Source organism: Temnothorax longispinosus, chromosome 8 (genome assembly GCF_030848805.1).
Source record: "Temnothorax longispinosus isolate EJ_2023e chromosome 8, Tlon_JGU_v1, whole genome shotgun sequence".
In the NCBI taxonomy this organism is placed as follows: Eukaryota; Metazoa; Arthropoda; class Insecta; order Hymenoptera; family Formicidae; genus Temnothorax; species Temnothorax longispinosus.
In genome coordinates this window covers 20,773,091-20,798,369 of record NC_092365.1, presented here as the reverse complement: position 1 = coordinate 20,798,369, position 25,279 = coordinate 20,773,091, and the positions used below count along the sequence as shown (strand labels likewise).

At 37.4% G+C, this 25,279-nt stretch overlaps 2 protein-coding genes and 2 long non-coding RNA genes across 5 annotated transcripts; 2 read left to right on the top strand and 2 right to left on the bottom strand.

Annotated features, from left to right (window-relative positions):
* The first annotated feature begins 3,969 nt into the window (after window positions 1-3,969).
* Window positions 3,970-5,129, top strand: LOC139817300 (uncharacterized). Its single transcript, XR_011733182.1, has 2 exons — window positions 3,970-4,536; window positions 4,715-5,129. It is a non-coding gene; the product is annotated as an uncharacterized lncRNA (long non-coding RNA).
* Pvf1 (PDGF- and VEGF-related factor 1) lies at window positions 5,000-14,075 on the bottom strand. The gene is made up of 6 exons (XM_071785281.1): window positions 13,567-14,075; window positions 10,747-10,852; window positions 7,462-7,670; window positions 7,244-7,345; window positions 6,364-6,545; window positions 5,000-5,696 (listed from the first exon to the last, which is right to left on the bottom strand). Exons 1-6 carry the CDS (start codon window positions 13,804-13,806, stop codon window positions 5,537-5,539), a joined length of 999 nt encoding a protein of 332 aa, XP_071641382.1. The 5' UTR covers window positions 13,807-14,075; the 3' UTR covers window positions 5,000-5,536.
* On the top strand, window positions 7,604-10,726 carry LOC139817297 (uncharacterized). Of its 2 annotated transcripts, XM_071785280.1 has the most exons (4): window positions 7,604-7,740; window positions 8,044-8,304; window positions 8,505-9,046; window positions 9,462-10,726. In XM_071785280.1, exons 2-4 carry the CDS (start codon window positions 8,051-8,053, stop codon window positions 9,950-9,952), a joined length of 1,287 nt encoding a protein of 428 aa, XP_071641381.1. In that variant the 5' UTR covers window positions 7,604-7,740; window positions 8,044-8,050; the 3' UTR covers window positions 9,953-10,726. The 2 variants fall into 2 exon arrangements, with proteins under 2 accessions (XP_071641381.1, XP_071641380.1); XM_071785279.1 differs by having other exon boundaries at window positions 7,677-8,304.
* A 3,771-nt stretch (window positions 14,076-17,846) lies between the features above and the next one.
* Window positions 17,847-21,779, bottom strand: LOC139817299 (uncharacterized). The gene is made up of 3 exons (XR_011733181.1): window positions 20,744-21,779; window positions 18,776-20,051; window positions 17,847-18,572 (listed from the first exon to the last, which is right to left on the bottom strand). It is a non-coding gene; the product is annotated as an uncharacterized lncRNA (long non-coding RNA).
* Between the last annotated feature and the right edge of the window lie 3,500 nt (window positions 21,780-25,279).

Here is a 25,279-nt window from a genome sequence, read left to right as displayed (position 1 = left end):
TCTCGTACGCTCCGTCTTTCATCTTATGCCTCCCTCCCCCTCCCCCTCCCAACCCTTCTTCATCGATAGATGGGCCCGAGATGCTTCTGTACGCTGGTAACCGGGAGCCGATACCGGTGTAATTTCGGCGAAGGCAAATTTTTACGCCACGCGTGAAAAAAAAACGAACCGGTATGAGCCTCATTTCTGCCGTTATATTTATGCCGAGCGATTTATCTCGCTACCATAATCCACGGGCGTAACATACTATCACGTCTTTCACCGAAACACCGAAGCTACGAGCGAGCGCTTCCCTCTTTTTTCTTCCACGGGGGACGGACATATTATCGGACGAATTGCGGAAACGCAGGTATCGCTTTTTAGGCAGGAAAGTAGTTGCCGATTATAGTCTTTTCGATACGGGCTGCTCTTGCCGTCCCAATTAAGGCTTCAAATCAAGCTGGAAGAAAGCGAACGTATCCAGCCGCCAGCGTATCCTCGATGGCGCGATATCTTCTTTTTATTTCGAAGATAATGATAATGGGTGTCCGTCGAACAACTGATTATAGTGTTCTTAGTGTTTGATTAGCTCGCTCAGTCTATTCGATACTTATTGTTAAATCCCTTCTCGCGCAAAATTCATCTTTCCAAAAATCTACGAATAGGACGAGTGTTAAAGACGAGAGTTTTAGTTTAACTTTTACATATTCTCTTTTGACTTGAGATATACTTTACCGAGCCAATCGACAATAAATTAAACTTATAAATAATTTCAAGTCGTGCACAAAGAATACATAGCGCAATAACGTTCCAATACGACAATGTAAACACGAAAAATATTGCTTGCGAAAGGTCCGTCAATCCTTTCGCCAGAGATCTTGTAGATCCTCTTCCACCGATTGATCCCCGGGGTAACGTGATCGGGTTACTTTGTGGAATTTCTCGCGTAGAGAACGGGCGGCGTCCGTAATCCGGGCTTATGGCCCGCGAGATGCCTGGACGTGCTTTAATATGATTTAAGCCTACCGCCGTGTTGCGCGGGCTACCGTGTTACGATCGTTAGACTTTTCTCCTCGTCGGCTCCTTCTCTGGACCATCCGCGCGTCGGCAGTCCTTGAGGAGAGATCGCGGGAACGGGGGAGAGAGAGGGGAAAGAGAAAGAGGGGATAGGAAAAAAGAAAGAGAGAGAGAGAGAGAGAGAGAGAGAGAGAGAGAGAAAGAAAGAAAGAAAGAGAGAGGAGGGAGATACCTACACGCGTGCGTACACGCAAGAAAGTGGCGTAAAATACGCAGGCGACGCACAGGTTTTTGCCGGCACTGGCCGGCTGATCGCCTTTGAATTTTAAGCGTTACCCGTTCCGCGAGAGCACGACGAGAGCACTGTTGAAGCTCCGACGTTGCGAAAGAGTCAATCGACGATTGAATATCAATATTCTTCTTATTCATATTGACAAAAAAATGTATCATTTTATACCGCGAACACGGAAAAAAAGCTACCGTAGCAAATCTAGTCGTAAAATATGGACAACTAACATTCTTTTAGTAACAAAAGGCCGATTTTGCTACTATTGCTAAAAATATAGCTCTCGCAGCAAAAAAATGTTATAGTTGTTCATATTTTACGACTCGTTTTTTCCCGTGAACTTATCAACAATGATTAAGTTATATAAATGTTTATATGCTATAAGATAGAATGTTATTAACGTATAATTAATTTATATATTTCTTTCGGAGATTTTTAGACGATTAACTCTTTGAATGCTATGACCGCATGTATGCATCTGACAATTATTATCGATAATGGATTATGGACGCACATGTTTTTTTATGCTTGTCTTCATTTTTTATTACGTAAAAAAATATTCCATCTTTGGCATTCGTCATTGCGAGTCTCGTGTCGTCCGTAATTTAGCTTCGGACCGCTCCGCACCGAAAGAGTTAACATTACATAAATATTGCAAAATGTCAAATTACGGATCACGCCACGGGACGTTTATCGACAAAACGTTGGCCCGCGTTCGGGAACCTTGTCTGAGGGAAGTGAAAGATATAAAGTCGCGTCGTGTGCCTGGTACTGTATACACGTCGGCGTCTAGTTTGAGGCGATTCGACGAGACGAGAGGAAGATCCGCATTTGCGGGGACAGTCGGCATTGTGCACCTCGTTTCTGGTCCTCCGCTCGTTACGCATTTCTCCCTTCGCGTCCTCCAGCTCCTGCCAGTCCTGCCTCGTCGTCTCTTTGAGGAAGCCGCCTCGGTGCAAGAGAGCGAGCGGGGCACGGGCAACGTACGCACCAGGTACCTCCCTGCGGGGCCCGCGCCACGGCAAAAGTGACAAGGCCCCGGCAATTATAACGGATGGCGCAAAAAAATGGCGCCGCGGTACGGATCGTACGGATGGCCGGTTGGGGCCGACCGGCCGAGTTGGCTACCGTTTCTCTGCCCCTTTCGCCAGGAACCTTTAAGTGTGTATATCAGGGAACCCCCGATGATTAATCGCGGGTATCGCGGCAAATCTCGACCGTCAGTTCCAAGTCGCCCGAATTTGTTTCGAAGGCGGCGCTCAAGATGAGGCAGCAATATACATTCATACATATATTAGAAATATACATACATATGTATGTATGCGTGTGTTGTGCGTGTGTCATTGTTAGTAAATGCAAATGTATTGAAAATCTTAACTTGAGAATTTGCGTGGGTACATTTGGGGGAAACACAAGTCGGATAGACAGTTGATAATATTTAATTGCTAATATTAATATAATCTGGCAAGAATTATCGAATATATTATTGTATCGAACTGAGATTTTTTAATGTAATCGACTCTGAAGCACCGAGAGCAACTCCGATTTTTCTCCTAACAAGCGAGAGGACTCATTCCGGCATGAGATAACAATCATTCCCGCCGCGCCGGGCAGATCGAGCTCCGTAAGCAAGTGTGATTAATTCTGATTCTCATAGAGATCCCGAGCCATTGTAGTAGGGAGTACGCGGCCGCAGCCGCGGCCGCGATGTAATCGCAAATGAAGAAACGTGGTTTGTCCGCGCCCTTATATCGTTGAATCACGCATATGCGAATTAATTATGCGTGGGTAAAAATATCCGAAATTCAAGCCTGTAATCAGCGCGAGCAGCGCGGGGATCGGTTGTAAAGCCTCTAATTACAAAATTGTTATTTAACCATCCAATGCCGATCGACACGATCTTCGGCTTCCGTGGAATTTTCGGAGATGCTATAAATAATCGAGGATAACCTTGCGACAGAGGGTAGTAATTTAAACGACATTGTGCGGCGTGATTAATTACTTCTTGTAGGGCAAAATGAAGAAATCGCAAACAATAATTAAACGATGTAACGATTGCTCATCTTTTTGTATTCTCTTTATTAGGGCCTCTCTCTTATTCTATTAAAAAGAACATGATTTTTGAATTGTAAGCAAACAATATAATATTTAATAAGGAGATATAATTAAAATTACAATATTAAGCGATAGTTTTTACGTTGAAATTTTTATGTAGGGCAAATTCAGATTGAAGCTGACAAATCCAATTTCTTTAAAGAGATCGTTAAAATTCAACGCAGCAAGACGAGATATGCCAGCAATTATATTTTTATACAGCACATAATTACGCTGCGTCCAAAAATCACATTGTTCACGTTTTTGGATTAATGCACCATCTAACGAGGCAATCTGGTAGTACTCCAATTGATAGCTCGAGAATCCACCAGATGACTCTCCGTGTTCTAAAACGGATTTTCTCTTTATTTAATATTGACGAAATCTCATTAAAAACTGCTGTAATTGCACAAAATAATCTCGGTTTAAAAGAAATACGATTTTAATGAATAATAAAATTTTCATTTTCTCTAGGTTTACGTTTTTCGCACACTGCTGCAGTTATAATCTGCGTGCACGGTCTTTCTGCGTGTAAAAAGAGAATCGTGCGCGTGTTTTCGACGCAGCTTCGAAAAAGATAAATATTCATTGTTATTATTTTATTCCGCCCCGATTGCACAAAGTGAAACATTCGCCAGTGAAAACGATATTGGAAAGGGAAAAAAGGAATGTGACCTTTCGAGTGGAAAGAAAGAAGGAGAGATATGGAGGGAGAGAGAGAAAAGGAAAGAAAGATACGTTCGCACGTATAGCAAGGACAGTTACTAAACTCGTCAAAGGAGTAACTTTATTTTTCTAAACCGAACGAATTTATATTCTTTCGTAAATCATCCTGCGCAATCGCAATTGTCGTTGACTCGTTGCTTAAAATTTACTTGTCATTAGTCTTTGATATGTCGGAATCGGTACTTGTGCAAGCACACTCGCTTGACGAATGCGTGCAATATGGCGGCCGGCGATGGTCGTTTTCGCGCCTTTTCTCAGCTGACGGGCGCACGAATGTCAACAAAACACGAAAATATCGCGAATGACGCGGATTGTTAAACGCTGTAGCCGTGAGCGCCGAGCGGCGCAAAACACCGAGATGATAATGGAACAGCAAGCAAAACGAATCAGGTTCACTAAGGAATCGGCTGTCACTGATATCGCGTCTTCTATCGGTAAGTAACCTTTCTCCTGCGATTTCTATGATTGAAAGGACAATGGAAACGGAATAAAGTAACAGAAATGCTTGATTTACAGGAAATGTTTCGTAGACAATTGATATTTCTTATCGAGAAAATCTGAGATTCCATGGTATGGCTTTATACGTTGGTACATGTAACTTTTGTGTTTTAGATGACATAGCGAACTCCGTGAAATCTGTCAGCGTGACTTACAGCGATATCCTGAGAATAAACACGGCTGTCGTTACATATCTACGGAACGCTGAGCAACGCGAAAAGCCGATAAACCAAAGCACCGAGGACATAGAACGTTCGCTCGTCAGGGAGAAACGATAGGTTATAACGATTGTATTTGTCCATTTTGTTTTGTAATTAACATTACGAATTTTATGTTATAATATGACTTAGATGTGAATACTAATTAACGAGTATACGTGATGTAATCGATAGTCCTGTATGTGTGTCACGTTCTAATTTATTGCTACGTATGTCACATGTATACAAGTAGGGTAAATAACGAGCAGTTTGCGTGTCGAAACGTGACAATAAATACAAAAATAACTATGACATAAATAACATTGACAAGATCTTGTGGCGGTCATCTCCTCATTATATTACAATGTCTCTTGACCTTTATTCGTAAACACACAGTAGTTTAGCATGGAAATGCCTTGGAACTAAAAGAGCTTGTGTCGTTCTACGATTTGGAGGTGAAATTGTAACTATTTGGAATGTAATATCTCACCACCAAGTCGCAGGAATGATATTATCATGTACATTGCAAACACATGATGGACAAAAGGTTTCAGAATTTGCAACATATTTTGCATCGTGATAAAATCGCGACAACTCAATGGTAAAACAATTCAACTCTTCTAGTTCCTAGGCATGGAATTAATGAGAGGTCTCGTCTACGTAATAAAGAAATTAACAAAGTAACTATAGATTCGTTTTAGCAGTCTTGTAATCCGTCGCGTGTCCGTCTGAATTCCTGTCACTTGTATTCGGGATCTTCCTTAGGTTTTCTTCTAGGATCCGATGGGTCCAAGGGGATTATCACAGGGGGCCGCCTGTTTTCCGGACGACGATTAGTGAAATTGTAATTCGTAGATGGGAACCTGTTTACCGGTCTAGAGAACATTATTGGTCCACATCTGGAACACATTTTCGGTTACGTGCCATAATTACGGAGCATATACTGTAAATATCGTGCCAAATTGCGTGAACCGAAGTGCAGGAGATCATTCACAATCTCTCTCAGGTTTTCATACAGCTCTACCGGTTTGTGTCGTTATTTTTTTAACGATTTATTTAAAGCGGTAATCATTGTTAGTAGGATACAAACATTCCACCTTTAGAGTGTTACATCATAGATATTAGTTAAGTATATGTATATAGATCACATGAGGTATATCGTTTTAGTTTAATGACTAGGCAATGAGAAAAATTTTGACGAGAAGCAAGTCTCCATTTCGTCGTTTGGATCACTCGAAATGCTGGTGGTGAATTACGTCGTCCAATGAAAGGTGTCGGCGCGAAGAGAAACTTTGGAAGTGCTTTCGCTCACGTGCAAACACCCTGTGCGAGATAGCAGGAAAGCGCGAACATGGGACGCATATGTAGATTCGTGCACGAAAGAAAGAAGGTGAAACTTGAAAAAATTCGTGCAGAAACGAGGTCGAGATAAGTCATTTCGGTGAACGAGAAATAAATCGGTGCGTTCGCGTGTATGTTTCGGAAATCATGATAGAGTAAAGTGCAATGAAAGGGAAGGGCGCCTTATTCTTTTAGCGAGTATCCCCCTATTCTGTCGGCTCACACCTGCACGTGTTGGGGTTGAAGTAGTATCCGGTGGTGCACGGCTCGACGGTCCTGCAGGAGCAGACGCAAAGCTCCTGGTTCCAGATCTTCGCGTTGTCCTTACGGCACTTCTCCTCCTCGTCGATGTTGCTGCAGGTGCACTTGCAATTGTGCGGCTCGTAGTGCTGCTTATCGTTGCAGTGCTGAAGGCAAAAAGGAAAAAAAAAAACGACGGCGTGAATCATCGGCGAAAAAGAATGTCAACACTTCACGTGCTCTCGTACAAACACGGCTAAATTTTTCTTGTCCCCCCCCGCACTGACACACTTATTCGCGAGCGTTCGCGCACGTTGCAAGGAAGCGACAATTGTAGCAATCAGCGAAATTGGTATATTGAGAAACGGCCGTAGCGTAATGCGGATTAAATATTGTACTGTGTATGTTGAATGTCGGGCAAGTGACCGTATCAACACGCCTTTTAGAATCTTGGCATTTTTTTTTATATCGCTTGGATTTCCTTGCGTCCGCGATGACATAATATCTCAAGTAATTGAAATGTCAATCTCGTAATACACCCGAAGGACGAGGGGGGATGAAGACGGACGCGTGGAAAGTGATTCATGCCTTTGAAACGCCTATTACTTCTGTTTCTAATGTATTTTCGTGCATTGTCGGGGTACTTGGAAGCGGAGCTCGCGTTCCTTTCAGCCGGTCGGCTGACGTAAATCTCTCGAGTGGCACGCACGTACGTACCGAGTACGTACGTATGTGCATGCATAGGTCGCGTGTGAGAAACAATACGACGGGATAATATATGAGGTGTGAAACTTGCGAACCGGTGCGGCCCGGTTAAGCAGGAAGGCGTCGATTAACTGCCAATTATCGGTCGCTATCAAATTACCTCCTCCTTGATTTTGCAATCGCACTTGCACTTAGTATGCTCCTCCACTGGGACAATTCGCCGTCCCCGGTAGTTCATATCTCTCATCGACGTCACGATCACCTTAAAACAAAGCGAGAAAGGAAAAGATGTTTAACTATTGCTTTCTCTCGAGTTGGTTGCTCATAATAATAGGCGCGTTTTCGTTTGTGCTCTTCAACTCGATAACGATCGATTACCTGGAAGTTCCGCATCTCCGTAGCTGTTGGCTGACACGAGAGCAAAGAACTAATGCAACAGCCGCCGCATCTTTTGATCCGTGTGCAGAGTGGGAAGACGAACGTCGAAGGATCGTCGTCCAGTTTTAGGGAAACGAGTTGCAGCTCGGGCATGCACTTGGCCGGCGTCGGCATCAACGCGTTCGAGCGTTCCTCGCCTCCGAATCTATCTGGAAAGAATCCTTGTTTGTATCGTGAATGTAATTGAGGAAACTTTCTTTTTTTTTTATGCTGCCGAAGGTATGATACAGTCTCCGGTTTACATAACATAAAATGTGTTTCATAATACGTAGAAAACCTTGTTGGGCATATTAATTTCTAATTGTAAGTAGATATTACAGATTTTTTAAATGTCTTGTATTAGCATGAGAGTTCGAATGAGATAATTTAGTGATAGAACAGCATTTAATTTATCAATTGCAACATAAGTGAAAGTAGTACGTTATTAAAATAGTACTAGTTTGTAAAAAAAAATAAGCAAGATTATAATCAGAAATATTAAACTGATATTAGATTTTCTCTAGGTAGCAATTATTTTTTTAGAGCGAAAATGGCCGACGCAAAAGTGACCAACGAACGTGCTCAAGCAATCTCGGTTGCAAATTGTTATTTCGCGTTGGCCGATGGAATGGTTCCCGGTTTTAAGGACCATCTCGCAGAGCACGTGGTACTCAAATGGTTCGGGCAGGTGATTAAAGGGAAAAAGAACGTAGCTGCCTTTATGCTATCCAATAAAAAGGAGTCTTTTCACACGTTTTCTGATATTATGCCAATTTTGGATATTTCTTGCAAAAGGACAAATTGGTAAAAATATTCATATTAATGATAAATTATGCATACTCACAATTGCATTTATCGGTTATATTATCCGAAACCAACATTTTTTCTCAAAAATTAGTTTATACGTGTATTATACACAAATTGTATTAAGCAATAAATTTATTTAAGAAAGTGTAACACTCATTAGATAAAGATAGTTTCACGCACACATATTTTTCGCGTAGGAAGACAAAACAATCCTTGGATCAGAACGCTAACTGCAGCGATTATTTACACGAAGCTCATTCTTCACACGAGACTGAAATGTCAACGACCCATGAAAATGTAGAAAATTGTTATCAGAAAAATAAAGCGACCTATGCGGCTTTCATATATAAAGCAGCTTATAATGAAAACGAACTTTGCGTCGAAAAATGTATAGATAAACTGGGAATATCGACAGATTGTGACAACGTGAATGTCAATTTCGACGTGAATCAAAATGAATTTAGTGCGAATGCAATCGCTGAGATGGGTGACCAGTGTTATGGTCTTAACGAGAATGATCTTCATAATCTTTTCGAGCCCGAGATTACGTCTCAACCTATCGTCGGGAAGATACAGAACATTAATAGGATAAAATTGAAAGAGGAAATGGCACCAACCGTCAGAGCCATCAACAGAGAGTGCGGTCAAGGAGATGGACCTGTTACTGCTGAAGCTAAAACGACTAAGTACCTGGAAGCGAATGGAGAAATAAAATTTGTACGAATTAGTGCAGAAACAGGTAGTTTTAGAAATATATATATATATATATATATATATATATATATGTATGGAATATTATAAATTAAACTTTATTGGGAGAGATAAATTATATATATATATATATATATATATATATATATATATATATATATATATATATAGAGAGAGAGAGAGAGAGAGGGAGAGAGAGAGAGAGAGAGAGAGAGAGAGAGAGAGAGAGAGAGAGAGAGAGACTATTTGTGTGTCTTATTACATATGTCCTCCGGGGCGAAAAGCCCGGGTAACCAGCTAGTATATATATAAATTATGGAATTACAGAAATCATTTTAATATGATATTTTGTGAACAATAAATGTTAGACATATTAAAGTAAATCAATGATTAAAAATTAAAACAGAATTATATATTTAAAAATTTTATGAATTATATTTTAGATTCTCCGTCCTTATATCATTGGTCAAAACTCTGGAAAAAGAAAGTTTGGAAACGACCATGCAAGCTACAGATCGTATATTCGCTTTTAATCGATAACGCTTCGCCGACAGTTGCTACAAAATGCTGCGGTGCACGGGAAACTGCTCGTTCTGATCACGTTTCGAACCTTTCGGCTAAGGTATATCACAATACAGATAAAATACAAACAAGCAAATTGCCAAGTTTGGAAGAGGCAATCCAAGCTAGCAACGCATTAATACGGGACGTGAATCATTTCGGTGGTTATCTGCAGCCTTTAAACTTCTCAGAGGATCGCAAAAATTTTTTAAAATCTTTCGAGGCCGAAATAGCGCAAAAAAATCCCGATGTGCACGTTTGCGCACATTACGTGAACAATAAATTGATTTTCGACTTTCCAAGTAAAAGATCATTTAATGTCATGTATAAAATCCACAAGATCATTTATATGGATGTCGAAGAAAATGTCTAATACACAAGAAACAGCAGGCATGTAAAATAAAATTATTGCACATACGTTTGCGGCCGATGAGCAGTTGCATGTGTTTAGTCTTGGTTAGATAATATTGTCAGCTGAATCAATTGGTCGGATACGCCTCGGCGAATTTTCATTCGTAACAACAAAAGGCTGTTTCCTGTGTTAGTCGAGAAACCATTTAACTCTTGCAAGGTTAAAAAAAACATTCTAAATCTGTAAGAATTTGTAACGATAGTTTTTTGAAGCTGCATAATATTTAATCCACATGCACTGCACCGAAAATATCAAAATACAGTTCACATTATGGGATGATCTCAGTTCACATTGATAACTATGCGTTTGTATGAACAACGGAACAATCAAAAGACGCGCCACGGTTTAATTTAGCTTAGGCAATAAAAGACCTTATCGTGATAATATTTGCACACATCTCCATAAACTATTAATTTTCCTACGATAACCGTAATATATAATTGTAATGCATTTGATTGTAGCTGTATTTAAGAAATTTATTATGTATGATTATGCGACATTGGAACGTGATTGATATATCAATATATTTCCAAATGTTTGTTTTGGCGACGTATTTTCTAGTTTTTGATAATTATTTATGATATAATAATAAGTTTTTATTTATATTTCTATTTAATAAAGTGGAATTTGCAACGAGTAAGCTTGATTTGCTCCTTCTTCCATGACAAGTTTTCCTTAAGATTATCATTTGCCATTGCATTATTTGCATTTGCACTTAGCACGTAATAAAGATAACGCAGTAGCAAATTACTTACTGGTAAACGCGATACCCTTTTCGCTCGCTGGAACACCGTGAAGAAGCTGCATAAATTCTTCTAACGTGTCTATCGAATTTAATCTGGTCGCTAAATCGAGCGATATCTAAAAAATAAATTATAATATATATAATAATAATATATAAAATATATGTATATATTATATGTATGTGTGTGCCCCATATACCTTTGTAGAAAATAATCTAATCGAAATCCGATAACATGGGATGGGTCATAAGTGCGATTGCGACCAATATACATGACTTATTGTAAGCAGAGAAACTTGCGGTCGAAAATTATCGAAAATAAAAGTTGCTTCAAAATACTCAATATTTTAACGAGTTTCCTGTATTCTGTCCTGTATGCTGGTTTGGAAAATTTAATGTCCGAGATTTGTAGCGATATCAACAACGATCGATTACATTGCATTTATAAAATTGAGGAAATAGTGACTACACTAATTTGCTTTGTTAATTTGCGGTCAGCAATTTTCCTGCATTAGCTATATTGGAAAAAAGTGCGTAAGCAAAGATAAATATAAAATAGGATTTTCTTAAGAACTCATTTCGATTCGAACGTGCACCGAGATCGGAAAGAGAGACAGAGAGACGATAAATCGTAGTGGGTCATACGCAATTATATAGTTATTTCTTTCCTACAATCTCATAAATATTGACTAAAAGAATAAATATAAAATTAAATTCTTCAGGGTATTCCCGTGGACTGTGAGTCATCCTGTTCGATCGCGGATACTTGCAATACGCGTGACTAAGAAGAAAATCATCCTGGTGAAACAAATATCGGTCAATGATCCATGTTGCACAAAAATCTCGATTTTTGGAAAATTTGCTTTCTTCGATTAATCCTTTCTTCACATCTGCATTTAGATCAAGTTTTAACTATTTTATGTTTCTGTATACGCGTAGCAATGATTTTAATTTATTATAATAATTTATCGCACGTTTTATGTAAAATTTGTTAGTTTATGTATAATTTAATTCTCTCTCCGAGAAATAATTCTTTATTTTTAACCGCTTTCGTCACTTAAGAATCATTACGCGTTCTTGTAAAGGCGAAATCAATTTCGATTGATAAATATCTGTAGATAAAAGTAGTATATATCAGCTTTGGGGCATTGCATAGTTACTTTATTAGTCATTGATAACTACTGCTTTGAATAGATGCGAAATCACCTATAGCTTAAGTATCACGATTTAAACAGGTTTCTAAGACGGTTGAATCGTTATTATACCTACTATATGTATGTATAATAGTTGTCAAGAAAAGAGCAAATAATTTATACAAGTAGTTGGAGATTTAAGCTGTAGATTTCACGTGTTAAATCGAATATTAATTTCAAAATTTAATTCCTACAAAAGAATAATCTTTGACAGGCCGAAATTCAAATTTGCGAACAAAAAATTGATTCAAAATTAGTCCAAGAGTATATTCCGGAAATTTAACGCAAATCTTATGAAATACATCTTCTGTTGTTTGCGCAGAATGAATGCTCTTCGCGCAATATACGTGTAATGTCTCCGGAAGTAATGTTGTCACTTTGATTTCGAATTAAACAAATATATTTCTTCAGGTGATATACGGGCGCAAATACAGTCTCATGGGATTTACAAAACAGGTTGGGCGCGTTCTACGATTTGCATAATTGAGAAATATTCTTGTCTCCCGAAGACATTGTATTTCCTGGAAATGACAATCCTTGGCGCGAGAAATCGGTATTCTGAACCCGTTCTGGCTTTCGGCTTTCGAGCACGTTTCGCGTGGATATCCAAACTCGCGTGCATTCATAATCTAGCCGTGGAACTCTCGCAAGGAACGAACGACTTCGCGATAACGATCGCGAACGGTCGCGATCTTTCCTTAACGAAAGGAGCCTCTCGACTCGTCGGAATATAGCCCTGATTCCGACCTTGCCAAGAAGCAAGGCTGTGTGCCTGCGGTTCAACGCTGAGGCGCCGTTATGTTTTACTAATCGCAGCCTCGATTTCACTATACTGACTCAGCCGAGGTGACAATGTTATAATTATCGTGTAAAGCCTAATAACAATTATTGATATAACGATTTCTCGTAAGCCGGCAGTTAGTTTACTCAGGTTTTTACAGTTGCACGTGGATTTACTATCTCACGCTGTATTTTTATGCGCCTAGAGAGAGAGAGAGAGAGAGAAAGAGGAAGATTCCTTAGAACCGGACTATTATCTTTTATTTGTGTTCGCTAGTAATTCGCGCATCGAGAAAAAAATAGCTGCAGAACTGTTGAATGAAAAAATCGTGAAACAAATAATTGAAAAAATAGCGGTTGATCACGGTATGAGGCTAATTGATATTGAATATTTGCACAATTGCATTCAAAGTGACGTACGATCGATTTTACATCGTGCCGGGAATCACAAAAGTCGTGTCGCCTTGCGATTATTTCATCATGGATATCCTCGACATTGACAGCTTCGGCCTCGACGTGTCGCGTCGTTTCAGTCTCTCCACGGAAAGTGAGTCTTGGAAATAAAAGTAGTGCAAAGCGCGCGTCATTGATTTACAATCGCCTTTTTTTACAAATAATTGAAGATGAAGTAAAAAGACTAGATTGAGGCATTATTTGTCGCGAGAATTAATAAAAGATTCCGGTGATACAATTCATTATATCAAACTGCGATCGATCGTTAGCGTTTGCCTTTCCGATCTTTTGGTGATCTCTTGGAGATAATTGCTCCGAAACTGGATATTATTCAAAGTAATTTATATTTTGGACAGCAACGATGTGTCGACTTAATTCAGAGGCGGGGTCAATCTGTACCAATTTACCGACGTGTCGCTGTCATCCGCGGAACCCCCCGCGGGCTCGTTATCAAGGGCCCTGTCCCTCGATCCCGAGCCGACCGGCCCGGGGAAGACTATGTGATCGGGATCGCCGTGATACTGCGCGCCGACTTGTCCCAGGACTCCCAGGATGACTCCGCCGCAGATGAGCGCGAAAACGAGCATCTTCGCGACGAGATGCAGCGTCGACTGGCTGTCAAACAACGCGTCGTATCGCGATTGCATTTTCTGTCGCGGCGCCTCGCCTTCCGATCTATCCTCACTCCTCACAAGCACGAGAGACGTCGCGTCGACGAGTCGTTACGTCGTCTTTAATTATTATTAACGATCACGCACACTCGGCTGTTATCGCCGCCGACCGGCCGTTCGATTCTTCCGCGGCTTGGCCTGTCGAGGTCGGCTTTTTACTTCGATACGCGACGATGCACACCTGAGCGTATCCGAGCGCCCGCACCGCGATCGACTGATGAGACGAACACGTCCCGCGCTTACTTCTTGCCTCGCGCGCATAGGCGAGCGGGCGAGCGAGCGAGCGAGCGGACGCGCGCGCTCACTCGCGCCGCGTGTCTCACGAATCGTCGAGCGGCGCAGCGATAAGCGGCGTGACTTTTTCGCGGCATTGATTAACGTGTTCGAGTGCTTTTACGTGAAATCGAGGAGAAGAAAGCGCGACTTGTGCTTCGCTGTTCCGCGAATTGCGCTTACGACGCCGACGTGACGAACATGAGTGATAAAATAGTTAGAAAAATTTATTGCTTATCGCGCTCGTATATAGATACAAGTTTCTCTATAAATAAGTTAAACCACGAAATCAAGTATGTCAGTCGCGAAATGGTCAGTAGCGAGACGTAATACATTTTATTTTACATTACTACGAGAAAGCGAACATGAAAGCTGTAATTTTATTATTCACTTAATTGCGATCTTGGTCGCAGTTAATATTCCGGCTATTAATGGTGAACCTTGGGCTAAAGCTGAACTTTGGGCTAAAGTTAATCCTGGGATTTCTAATGGTACACGATAAATTTCTTTCCTTTAATATTATTCTAAATAATAATTAAAATAAGATGATATATAATTTCGCGTAAGTAGAATATTGCATATGAATTTATTTGATTGCTTTATTTTAATCATTTTTAACCAGTTACATTTTTACCTGTTAGTCATATATTTTCTACAATGTAAGCAAGTAAATTTTTTTATACGGAATACGAAGTTCTTTATGTATTACTTTATGACTTGTTATTTATTATTAGTGACAGTAATAAAGGATCCCGAATTTTTTCTACGTAAAATAGGTTCCGACTAATTTTCTTCTCAAATTCCGTATATACAATTAGACGTATCATTATATAGATACAGCAACCACAAAAAAGATTTTAAAAATTCACTTTCCGAACTGTTGATTCGATATAGCTGATAATGATGCAGAGTCCGTATTATACGATATTTTGAGATTCTGCATCATTATCAGGTATATCGTTTTAACAGCTCGAAAAAGTGATTTTTTAGAAAAATCTTTTTTGTAGTTGATCTACCTAATGATACATTTAATTATTCTAATTGTATACGAAATTTGAAGAAATACGGTCGATCGGGACCTATTTTACGTAGAACAAGTGCGAGGTCATTTACAACAAAATTAAATTTACAATTCGTAAAAGTATGGATTATTTATATTCTTACACGTAAATATAATATTTAAAATGTTTTTTGTTAGTTTTACCTTCAAGTAATATTTATCAAAATATGTGACACCGCAGGCATAAAAAATGTAATAATTACTTTTATTTGGTGTATATACCCGGGAAAAAAATTGTATATTATTATATATAAATATATAATGATTATATATAATGCAATTATATATGAATTTTGTCTCTATATGATCATATATAATCATATATAATTATATATATACTCTACATGGATAAATGCTTCTTATAATAAAAATTGACACTACTCGAAAAAAGATGCCAGATTGTTTGGTTTAAAAAATATCTCGAATATTGAAAATACTAAATATATATATTAACGATTACTTGTTCTACATTTATCTTTAATCGATAACAAAATAAATCTCTGAATTTTGTTACCATAATACATGTACGAATATTTATTGATCTTCATCATGATGATAAGATGTTAATAATTGTAAAAAGTACCACATTTTAATAATATTTTTAACGCTATATGTATATACTAATAAATATTTACGCATTTTTTAAAACTTACCTTCACATTTTAAAATATTAATTATTAGACAGAATTAGTGAGCTTAAAAGTCTCAAATAATATTGTTGTATTACCATTATTAACTATATATATTTCCAATAATTTATTAAAATTTTCTTCCAGTTTATCTACCGTAGTTATCTCGCGACATCGGCGAAATATCGTTGAAAATTTCAGTGTTGGATAAATAAAATTTCTTCGACTCGATTGTCGATAATATAGTACTAACGAGCACATATGCTCGATTCAAATTTAAACTAAATATTACAAAGATAAAACTTTTCCAGCTTCAAAATAATTGTTCCTAATAATTCTAATATTAATCTAGGACTTTCGGAAAATAAGAACAATTGTGTTTAATTAAAGCTTTTGATATTATAGTTACGACTTCCAATAGCATTTTTGTTGACACACAAAACGGCACGAAATAAAAAAATGGCGATATTCCCTATCATTATTCAAATATTAATTAACCCGGGAACGGGCGCCTAAAGTAATTTTTACAGTATAAAAAAAATAAAACCCACGTCACAGTAATTTTAATGTCTTTTGTCTTCTTTTGTTTTTTAAATATTTTTTTTGGTTTCTCCTTTTTTAGAAAATGTTGAGTAATTCTTTATGCATATTATTCTCAAAATACTAATAAATAATCGAGATAATATTGTAAATCAATTGGGACAACTTTCTTAATGTCCGGGATGTTTTCGACGTAGGGAATAATGTTAAATCGTCGAAACATGCGGTAGAAATAAAATCCGGATAAACGCGTGATATTCGTAACGTTTGAAATAGCCGACCGACACCGACACGGACTACTAGCGCCATCTATACGCGAGAGATCTTGTCAGCGCACAAGCAAGGTCTTAAACCATCGTACAGATGACTGTCAGTTCTGTCATGCTGTTAATTCGATTAATTTATATTTGTGCTGCGATTTATAATGTGATGATTGTAAAATATTGCTAAATATGCTTGTATACGTACCTGCTGTATCTTTATATTTATGGCCGTACGGAAGAAACGAGGCTTTTGTATTTTTCATAATAAACAAAAATCTAATTTAATATTGGAGCTGGATTGTTTCACGAGACCAAGATTCATCCTATGTATTTTTTTTATTTAAAAAAAAAAAAATTTATACGCTTACCAATATTGGTCAAATATCTGCAATTTCAAGCTGTGTTTATCCATACATTATTTTATAAGTTGTCACCCCGCTTATTCTTTTCATAAGCGTTTCTCTGCGTCATTAGATAGTTGATGAGATTTCCCGTCGATCGTTACCTTGAGGTGTTATGAAAATTAATGTTAGAATAAGTCAACTTCATATGCAAATTGTAAACGCCCACATTGTTCACCAAGGTGCTCGGTATTGAAAAGTATTCGCTTACCGCATCTGAATTATTTTAAATTGTAGTTGAGGTAATGCCGGTAATGGTAAATTACGGCTGTGCTCTCCTGCGGATAGCTTGAAAGCTTCCGCAATACTTTATTAAGTAAAGTGTCACCGACACGCGAGTAAAGTTATTTATAACATTCTTTTACTTTAACACTAAAATTGACACCGGAAGATACGATTTTAGTAAATGCAGTATCTAGCGGCCACCCACGCCCACCTTAATTTACGATCAAAATGTTAGGAATGGAACTTATTTCTCTTATCCAACGGTATCGTGATAAAGGTTTATATACGAAAAAATAATAATTCCAGATAGCAATAAGCTGACATCATTTAATTGTCATCATTTTAACGACATTTCGATGTTAAAATAACGATAAATAACAATAATAAAATAAAATTAGCTTGCTACCTGAGATTTTGTATTAACAGCATTAATTTAATTGAAAACAATCTTGTTCATTTAATACACGTCATGCTCTTGTTTTAATAAAACAAGTATTTATTTTATTAATATTGTTAATATTGAATTAACAAGATTATTTCCAATTAAATCTAATACTGTTAATGCAATATCATTTTTTTTCGTGTATAAAAAAACCAGGTACCTATAGGTGATTGTAGACACCTATACATTGGCGACAAAGTATATTAAGAACATAAAGTAGAGAACATACAAATGTTTGAATCGTGTGATGTTTGCTTTTAATACATCTGCTATACGATGTGTAAAACATTAAATATTGTGATTTTACATATTTATGTATTGTGTAACGTAGTAATAAAAATTGTGATGATTATCTTTACGTGCGCATTATACTTTTCAAACTATGACGCATCTCACGATGCTTGATATATTTCGTCGTAACTGAAAAAATAAAAAGTTATAATACTTTAAAATTCGGTTGATTAGACCTAGCTTTATATGCGATCAAAGGTCCATATATAACGCTAATACCTAATATATAACGCTATTACAATGAGATATTTCTTGTTGATTATGTTTTATTTACTCACATCTAGATTTAATAAAGATTTTAAATACGAGAAAAGAGAGAGAGAGGGAGAGAAAGTGATTGATAGAAAAAAATTACTTTTTCTGACGTTATTATCTATTAAAATGATAGTATACATAGAATATTTATGTGATGCATATTAGTTACAAAAGCAGACTGCATTTCTGATGGGCGATGATTGCCAAATTTTATTAAAGTGATCTCTTCTACGCGCAATGCATATTACTGAATGGTTTGAAGTCACATCAAAAGATTGGATACCAGAAACAAAAGTATTATCATTTTCGTTGCCAATATGACATCTCCGGGAAAGAATATCCTGCGATATTGTTTGCATTATTCTATAATCAAAGAAATATCAAATATATTTTGTCATTATAATCGGTTTATTTTAATTTATGCAACAGAGTAATTAAAATTATTTATCTCAAACAGTTTTACTTCTATACAGTATGCAAAGTAGGATATATTTCAGAATAAGAAATAATTTAAGAAAAGAATAAATATGTGTTAGTTACTCCAAAAAAATTGTTGGAATATTTACCTTGTGCAAAGGAGGAAGTTGTATTTTAAGTAATTAAAATCTTTCTGCATCCTCCGTTACGAACAGGTCTATAGCCCACCGGACAGTTCACCTGTGTCCGGTTTCTTACAGGGAAAGTCAGTGGCCGTCCCTCGCACGCAAATACTAACATTATTGACGCAAGAATTAGTAGAATCAAACGGGCGGGTGCCATTATTGCAGACGATCTTCAATCTCCCGATCACTTTCTCGAATTTCAAATTAGATAGACGAAATTAGACGGATTGGCGTCAGGTTTCTATCTTTCTTCTTCGGTGTACGCTTGCAACATTCAAATGCTAATAACTGGACTGGGCTCGTATATAACACTATAGTGCGTGTACTTATATACAATTTAGGCCTAACAGTGCGGTTTCCTGTCTCCTTTCCGTTTCGTCATCGTTAATTAGTGGTCGAAATCATATCCTGATTGCCTACGCACGGAGTGTTTGCTTGTAACTTCCGCAACGCGATAAATTGTTGAGAATGATTGTGTGCCTCGTGCACATTCGGGTTTCACGCGCACATTGCCAATAAATCTCGTTTCATGACTCAGATCAGGAAATACGGGCGATAGAAGAAAAAACATATACAAATATATTTAAAATGTTTTATTTATTTGTATACATATATATATATATATATGAATATTTTAATTATTCATCTTATATGCTTTACGTATTATTTATTTAAAATTAAATTATATATATGAATTGTTGTGTAGTATTATTCGTACATTTATCATTATATTAGATATGTATAATATTATTTGTACATATCTAATTAGTAATCTTGAATATATTTTTGTGTGTATATGTGTTCAGAAAGAGAAACAATTAGTGTGGCTTGTTTTATGGACAATAAAATACTCTATTCATTTTTTAGTATAAATTTAATACTCTGTAATATACTCCCACTACAGTTTTATTTGTTGTGCGCCTAATATAAAATTATTGTCTGTTTTTTTACGTTTCTGGGGATAAATATGCGCAGCAAAATTTAGTTCGTGGTCTTTACATCTTAATTAATTGCATTTTGAATGAAATCCACTATTGCCAATATGATTTGGTGAATTGCAGATCTTATACATATATATAATTAATTAGGTACATCTAACGTAGATCCATGGTTCCCATTAATTATTCCCGACGATCAGAATAATAGTCTTGTTTACTTTTAATCCTGTTAAGCTTCTTGTTTTCTTCCGGGGACGTCATCTTTCAAAAAACAGGAATGGTTCAATTTATCTATAAAGATTCTGTAACAAAAAACCAAGATCGTGTCAGTTGTCAGTTCGACTGTCAATCTACCTGTTTCATGCAGGTAGATTTACATACTGGTTTTACACATCACTCTATGGTCGGAAGTAAGAACTATGCAGTGTACACGGAAATAGAGAATGACCGCTATAAATAAAGGCCTGAGCAATTTATTGCATATTTAAGTTTGACGCGGGTATAAAGGGATCGATATGAGGTGACGATTGTGTGCGCATCTGATGGAGTAGGCTACTGGAATAGTTGATGAGTGGTAGCTACTTCCGGCAAAGAGAATCAACTTCAAAGCGTTATACTTCATCGGAATTATAAGTTTGCGTCACGTCACAATCAACGAGACATAAACGCGAACGTGCTTGACGTCATCAGTGCATCGTAGGAATCAATTTATGATAGGAATTATTGACGGACGCGTGTAACATAAAAATAATGATTGGATAATGTATACGATTTGATATGTAAATAGCATTTATTGTTTGTTATATAATATATAACATTATTTATAAAAATATTATTCCTACCATTATTTAATTATTGTACGGATCAGCAATAAGTCTGCGTCTAATTAATTTTGAGATCTTAATAATAGAAACAATATCGCTTGTTGCGCAAACAATGCAATGCAATTATTAATTTTTTTTTGCTTGTGAAGAGTTTCTGGTTTCATTCTTACCTAAAAGACGCTTCGACAACGATTTCCAACTTTGACCTTGTCCGGTGGACATTGTATAGGAACATTAATTATTGATCCAGCTTCGATCATTTTATTGTAGCTATCGAAACGCAGGAAACGTTTTTCCTCCCGCGAAACACTCGCGTCGGTCGCGCGCGTGCTTCGCGTCGACAGGATGAAAAATAACGCTATCGCGCACGTTATAGCTAATAAAAGCCTCATAGTTGCGTATGACTGTAGTACACAACGCGCAATCAACGACTGAAGCCTGTCCAGATCTCGCCTCTCAAGCAATTTATCCTGCGATCACGTCGCGCGATTTTCAATCTGATGGAATTAATTTCAAGATTCGCGCGATGATTGCCGCGCATAAATTTTCTTCCTGATATTAATCACCTTCTCGAGATTTCAAACGTATGTATCACTCGACGAGAAGTAACGCGCAATAGGTAATTAAGCGTAATCTTGACACATTTCAAGGAGGCTTCGAGGGATTATATCGACGTAGAGATTTTATCGATGATATAGAAAGTTATCCTCGAATAAAATACGACACAGTCACAGTGCGATTAACGACACTTTGTCGCGTACTACTGTTTCGTGCCTCGGAAACACGTGTCCCAGAATTATTATCAGCGTTTCAGCCCATGACAAAGTTTGTTAGTCACGACGCGAAGCGTCTCGTTTTGAATTTCATCGGGCGGGCGATGCGTGATCGCGTCGGAACGCTAGCCAGCGACACGAAACTCAGATTGGGCACGTCCGGCTGATTCGAATCTCACATTTTCTACAAGAAAATCGTATCGCGATGCTCGCCAGGCAGCGAGCGCGATAGAGCCGCTGAGGAACTGTGGCGACGATTGATTTCTATCCGCCTACGCCGCCGACGCCGCCGTCGCCGCCTCCTCCTCGAAACGAACGCAAACAAAACACTCGGAAACGGACGAACGGGCAAATTAAAATCGACCTTGTACGCTTAAACCGGCTTAAAAGGCTGCTTTATCTGCGCGACGCGGAATATTGCGAAGACGAGACAGTCGGCAGTTTTATCAGTCCGCCGTGTCCGGGATTTTTCATCGATTCGAGATTACGATACCGAGAAATCTTGAAACTTGAACTTTACTTAGACGATTCATCGATATAACATTGACCCGCTAAAGAAAGGTGCAAAGTTTAATTGCCCGCTTGTTGAACAATTGAGTTGAACAATTCGAAAATGATAATATACGGCACGTGTATGTATAATAGAATAAGATACGCAAAATAATGCATTAATTTCTATCAAATCATTAATTTTCGAAAGAGATGTATTAAGCTAAAGTTTGTTTTGCTTTATCTATGAGCATTTCTCGATAACCCTCGTTGGCACTATCGATGATAGCGAGCCATCTTTAGCACGATTATCGTACGTGATAATACACTACTTTTACGCTTAAATTTGTTTTTCTCGAGAAATAATTAATTTAAAAATATGTTGTATATTCTTTACTTGTTCTTTCACAAGAAATCGCGTCAGCACTACGATTTATCTAGTTAATGGATAGCGGAAAAATAAATAATTAGAAACTGAAGAAAAAATAAGTATGAGATTATACGACCGTGTAAGATATACAATCAAACAAAGGGAAAAACCCCGTAATCGGTCAGGACTGGATTGAGCGACTTTTTACGCACAATTCTTTTGCCCTGGCAGACCACGCGCCGTTCCTTTATATTCTCTCCTATATATATACATATATATCCTGTAATTTTCGCATATTCGTTTATTCCGAATTTCTTGTGTATATTTTAATATAATTAAATTGATATCAATTTAATTGTGTGATTATATCGTTCTGGCTTTGGTTGAGACTGCGTTATTAATTAACGGCGCGTGGTCTGCCAGGGCAAAAAAATTGTACGTAAAAAGTCACTCATGAATTAATATATACTATTCGGACAAGCAACATCCAGTCCTGACCAATTACGGCGTTTTTCCCTTTGTTTGACTGAAGAAAAAAAATTGAATCTATATGATATAACAGATTAAAAATAAGAAATTGTGACAATATTCTGATTAAAATGTACCTTGTTTATCATTTTGTTTCACCATATTGTCCTGCACTTGCCACGCCGGTCGACTTGCTGACCCGGTTGACAGAGGACTTTATTTCTTCGTGGAACGAATATTATTCTGCCTTGTACCGTGACCTCTGGGGATGCCGTCGATATAGCGCCATCACTCCCATTTAGAACTTTTGATGTATCATTTTGCGGCCGTATCAGTTTGTCGATGGACGTCGCCACGTTCGAGAAAGACCAACATTCGGCGAGGCTCGCGGAGAGGATCACGAGTGCGAGAATCGTGTAGAATGCGCGCATTCTTCTTAACTAACCGGGCAACTAATAACTCGCACGGTGTTTAAGCTGACTTAAACACTGACGGTCACAGCCCGATAACCCGATGACACTGAATGACGATTTCAAGCGTGTTTCTCCTTCGCCGTTCAGAAAAGCCTTTGAGTCAGTATTTAACTCGAACGTTTGACGCATCGTATAACTGCACGGTGATTTTGTCGCGAAGCTCCGTCAGGCGGGCGTCAGGAATCGCGATTTGAATAGAAATTGCGCGTGCCGGTGATGATTGAAAAATATGCGCTGCTTTTCTATTTTGAGCAGAGTGCACGCGCATTCTGTTTTGTCTGCGAGTGTTTTCGATAATCTTCGGTGGTTATTCTTTATAGTAATATAGTAATAGAATCATCTCTAGAGTTTAATAGAAATATCTTATGTGACGATTGCCAGGTTATTTTTTTAAACTTGTGTTTTTCTCACAATTTTATAATACATACAGAAAGCTTGTTTTAGCAAAAGTCTGTTTGCGATGATATAAATGTTGCAATACGCGAATACAAAACACAAATAAAACACAAGTGTGAAAGCGTGTTTCAAAAGAAGATCAGAATTGATTTTAAAGAACATATCGCATAAAGTGCGAGATACTTGGAAATTATTTTTATAATATTCAAATGGCTCCGCGGATTAAAATTTAGTATAAAGAATAGGGCAAGAAAAGCCGTAACAGGATGTTCGTGTTTTATTATTTTTAATAGACAATTAAATATATTATTCCAACCATACTAAACTGCGCGTCGACAAATTGTCAGACTTGAAACACAATAATTCTGGTTGAAGTAGTAAAATCCCTGAGGTAATATTTTTTGCAATATAATTTATTTACAGTTTTTAGATGCTTAGCATCATAAATTAATAATAAACTAAGTATAGGTTCTCCTGAATAAATCAAATAGGGAATAGTGAGAAAGGCAATCCGGAGCCACGCGCGACAATTATTGCGCAATCAATATATAGTCAATAAAAACCCGGGACCTCTCGCAGAGGGGTTCAATTGGGTCCGGGTTCAAATTCTGGACGAGCCCCCCGAATATGTATTGACTAATATATTTTATCTTATTGACTATATATTAATTGTGCAATAATTACCGAGCGTGGCTCCGATTGCCTCTCTCACTATTCCCTATTTGATCATAAATTAAATCGTAACGATTTAATTGGGGGGGGTGGGAGGGGATTTTACTACTTCAACCAGGATTGTGTTTCAAGTCTGACGATTTGTCGGCGCGCAGTTTACTATGGTTGGTTGGAATAATACTTGTTTATTAAAAATAATTTAACACGAACATCTCCTGTTGCGGCTTTCCTTGCTCTATTCTTCATACTGAATTATTTTTATGTTTTTAAGCAATTATAATATTTTAAGCAACTTTCTGTGAGATCTTCGTCAACGTAGTATGCTAGCACATTAGCGCAGTAAAGTATTTGTTAAAATATTTGGTTTTAATAAAAATTCAACCTCTTCGTGGAATGTAAAGCGAGCCGACTTATAACTGAGATTGCTCGTCAACGTCACGCAGATTACTTTATCGGAGCACATGGGAGCACGTCTCATGGTCGTTAGAATTTCCATCACGTCCCTCGTTTGATGTATACAAATCATCTATAATTTAAACGCAGGGATATGTATATTAATATGTCAGTGCAGTCCTTAGTAATAGGGCGACGTATTAATATGTCTTCCTAAAATATTACGCATTTTTTATATAAATCTCGTGATATATAACTTTTGGTAGCTTTTGAGTATCTAAATATCATATAATTTGTTACAATAAAAAGAGAATATTTTGCTGTTGCTTATAAATTGTACATAATTATTAATTATTGTAAATATTACTGTCATTATACGATTGAAAATATTTTAATGTAAACTTATGAATTTATTGATATATAGTTATCGATAGCTTAGATTTCTTGGAAACCTTGAATGTATCGATATTTGTCTATTACAGTACGAGAAATATGGCGTTATTATAAGAAATATGATGTTATCATATTATAATGTATAATAATCCGTACAGATAAATGCTTAGATTTTATTTCTCTTTTTTTTTATTTAAAAAATACAAAGTACAGCTAGTAGGAACAAAAGCCTATTTTGCACAATACATAATTTCAAATTTTATATTACTAATATTTATA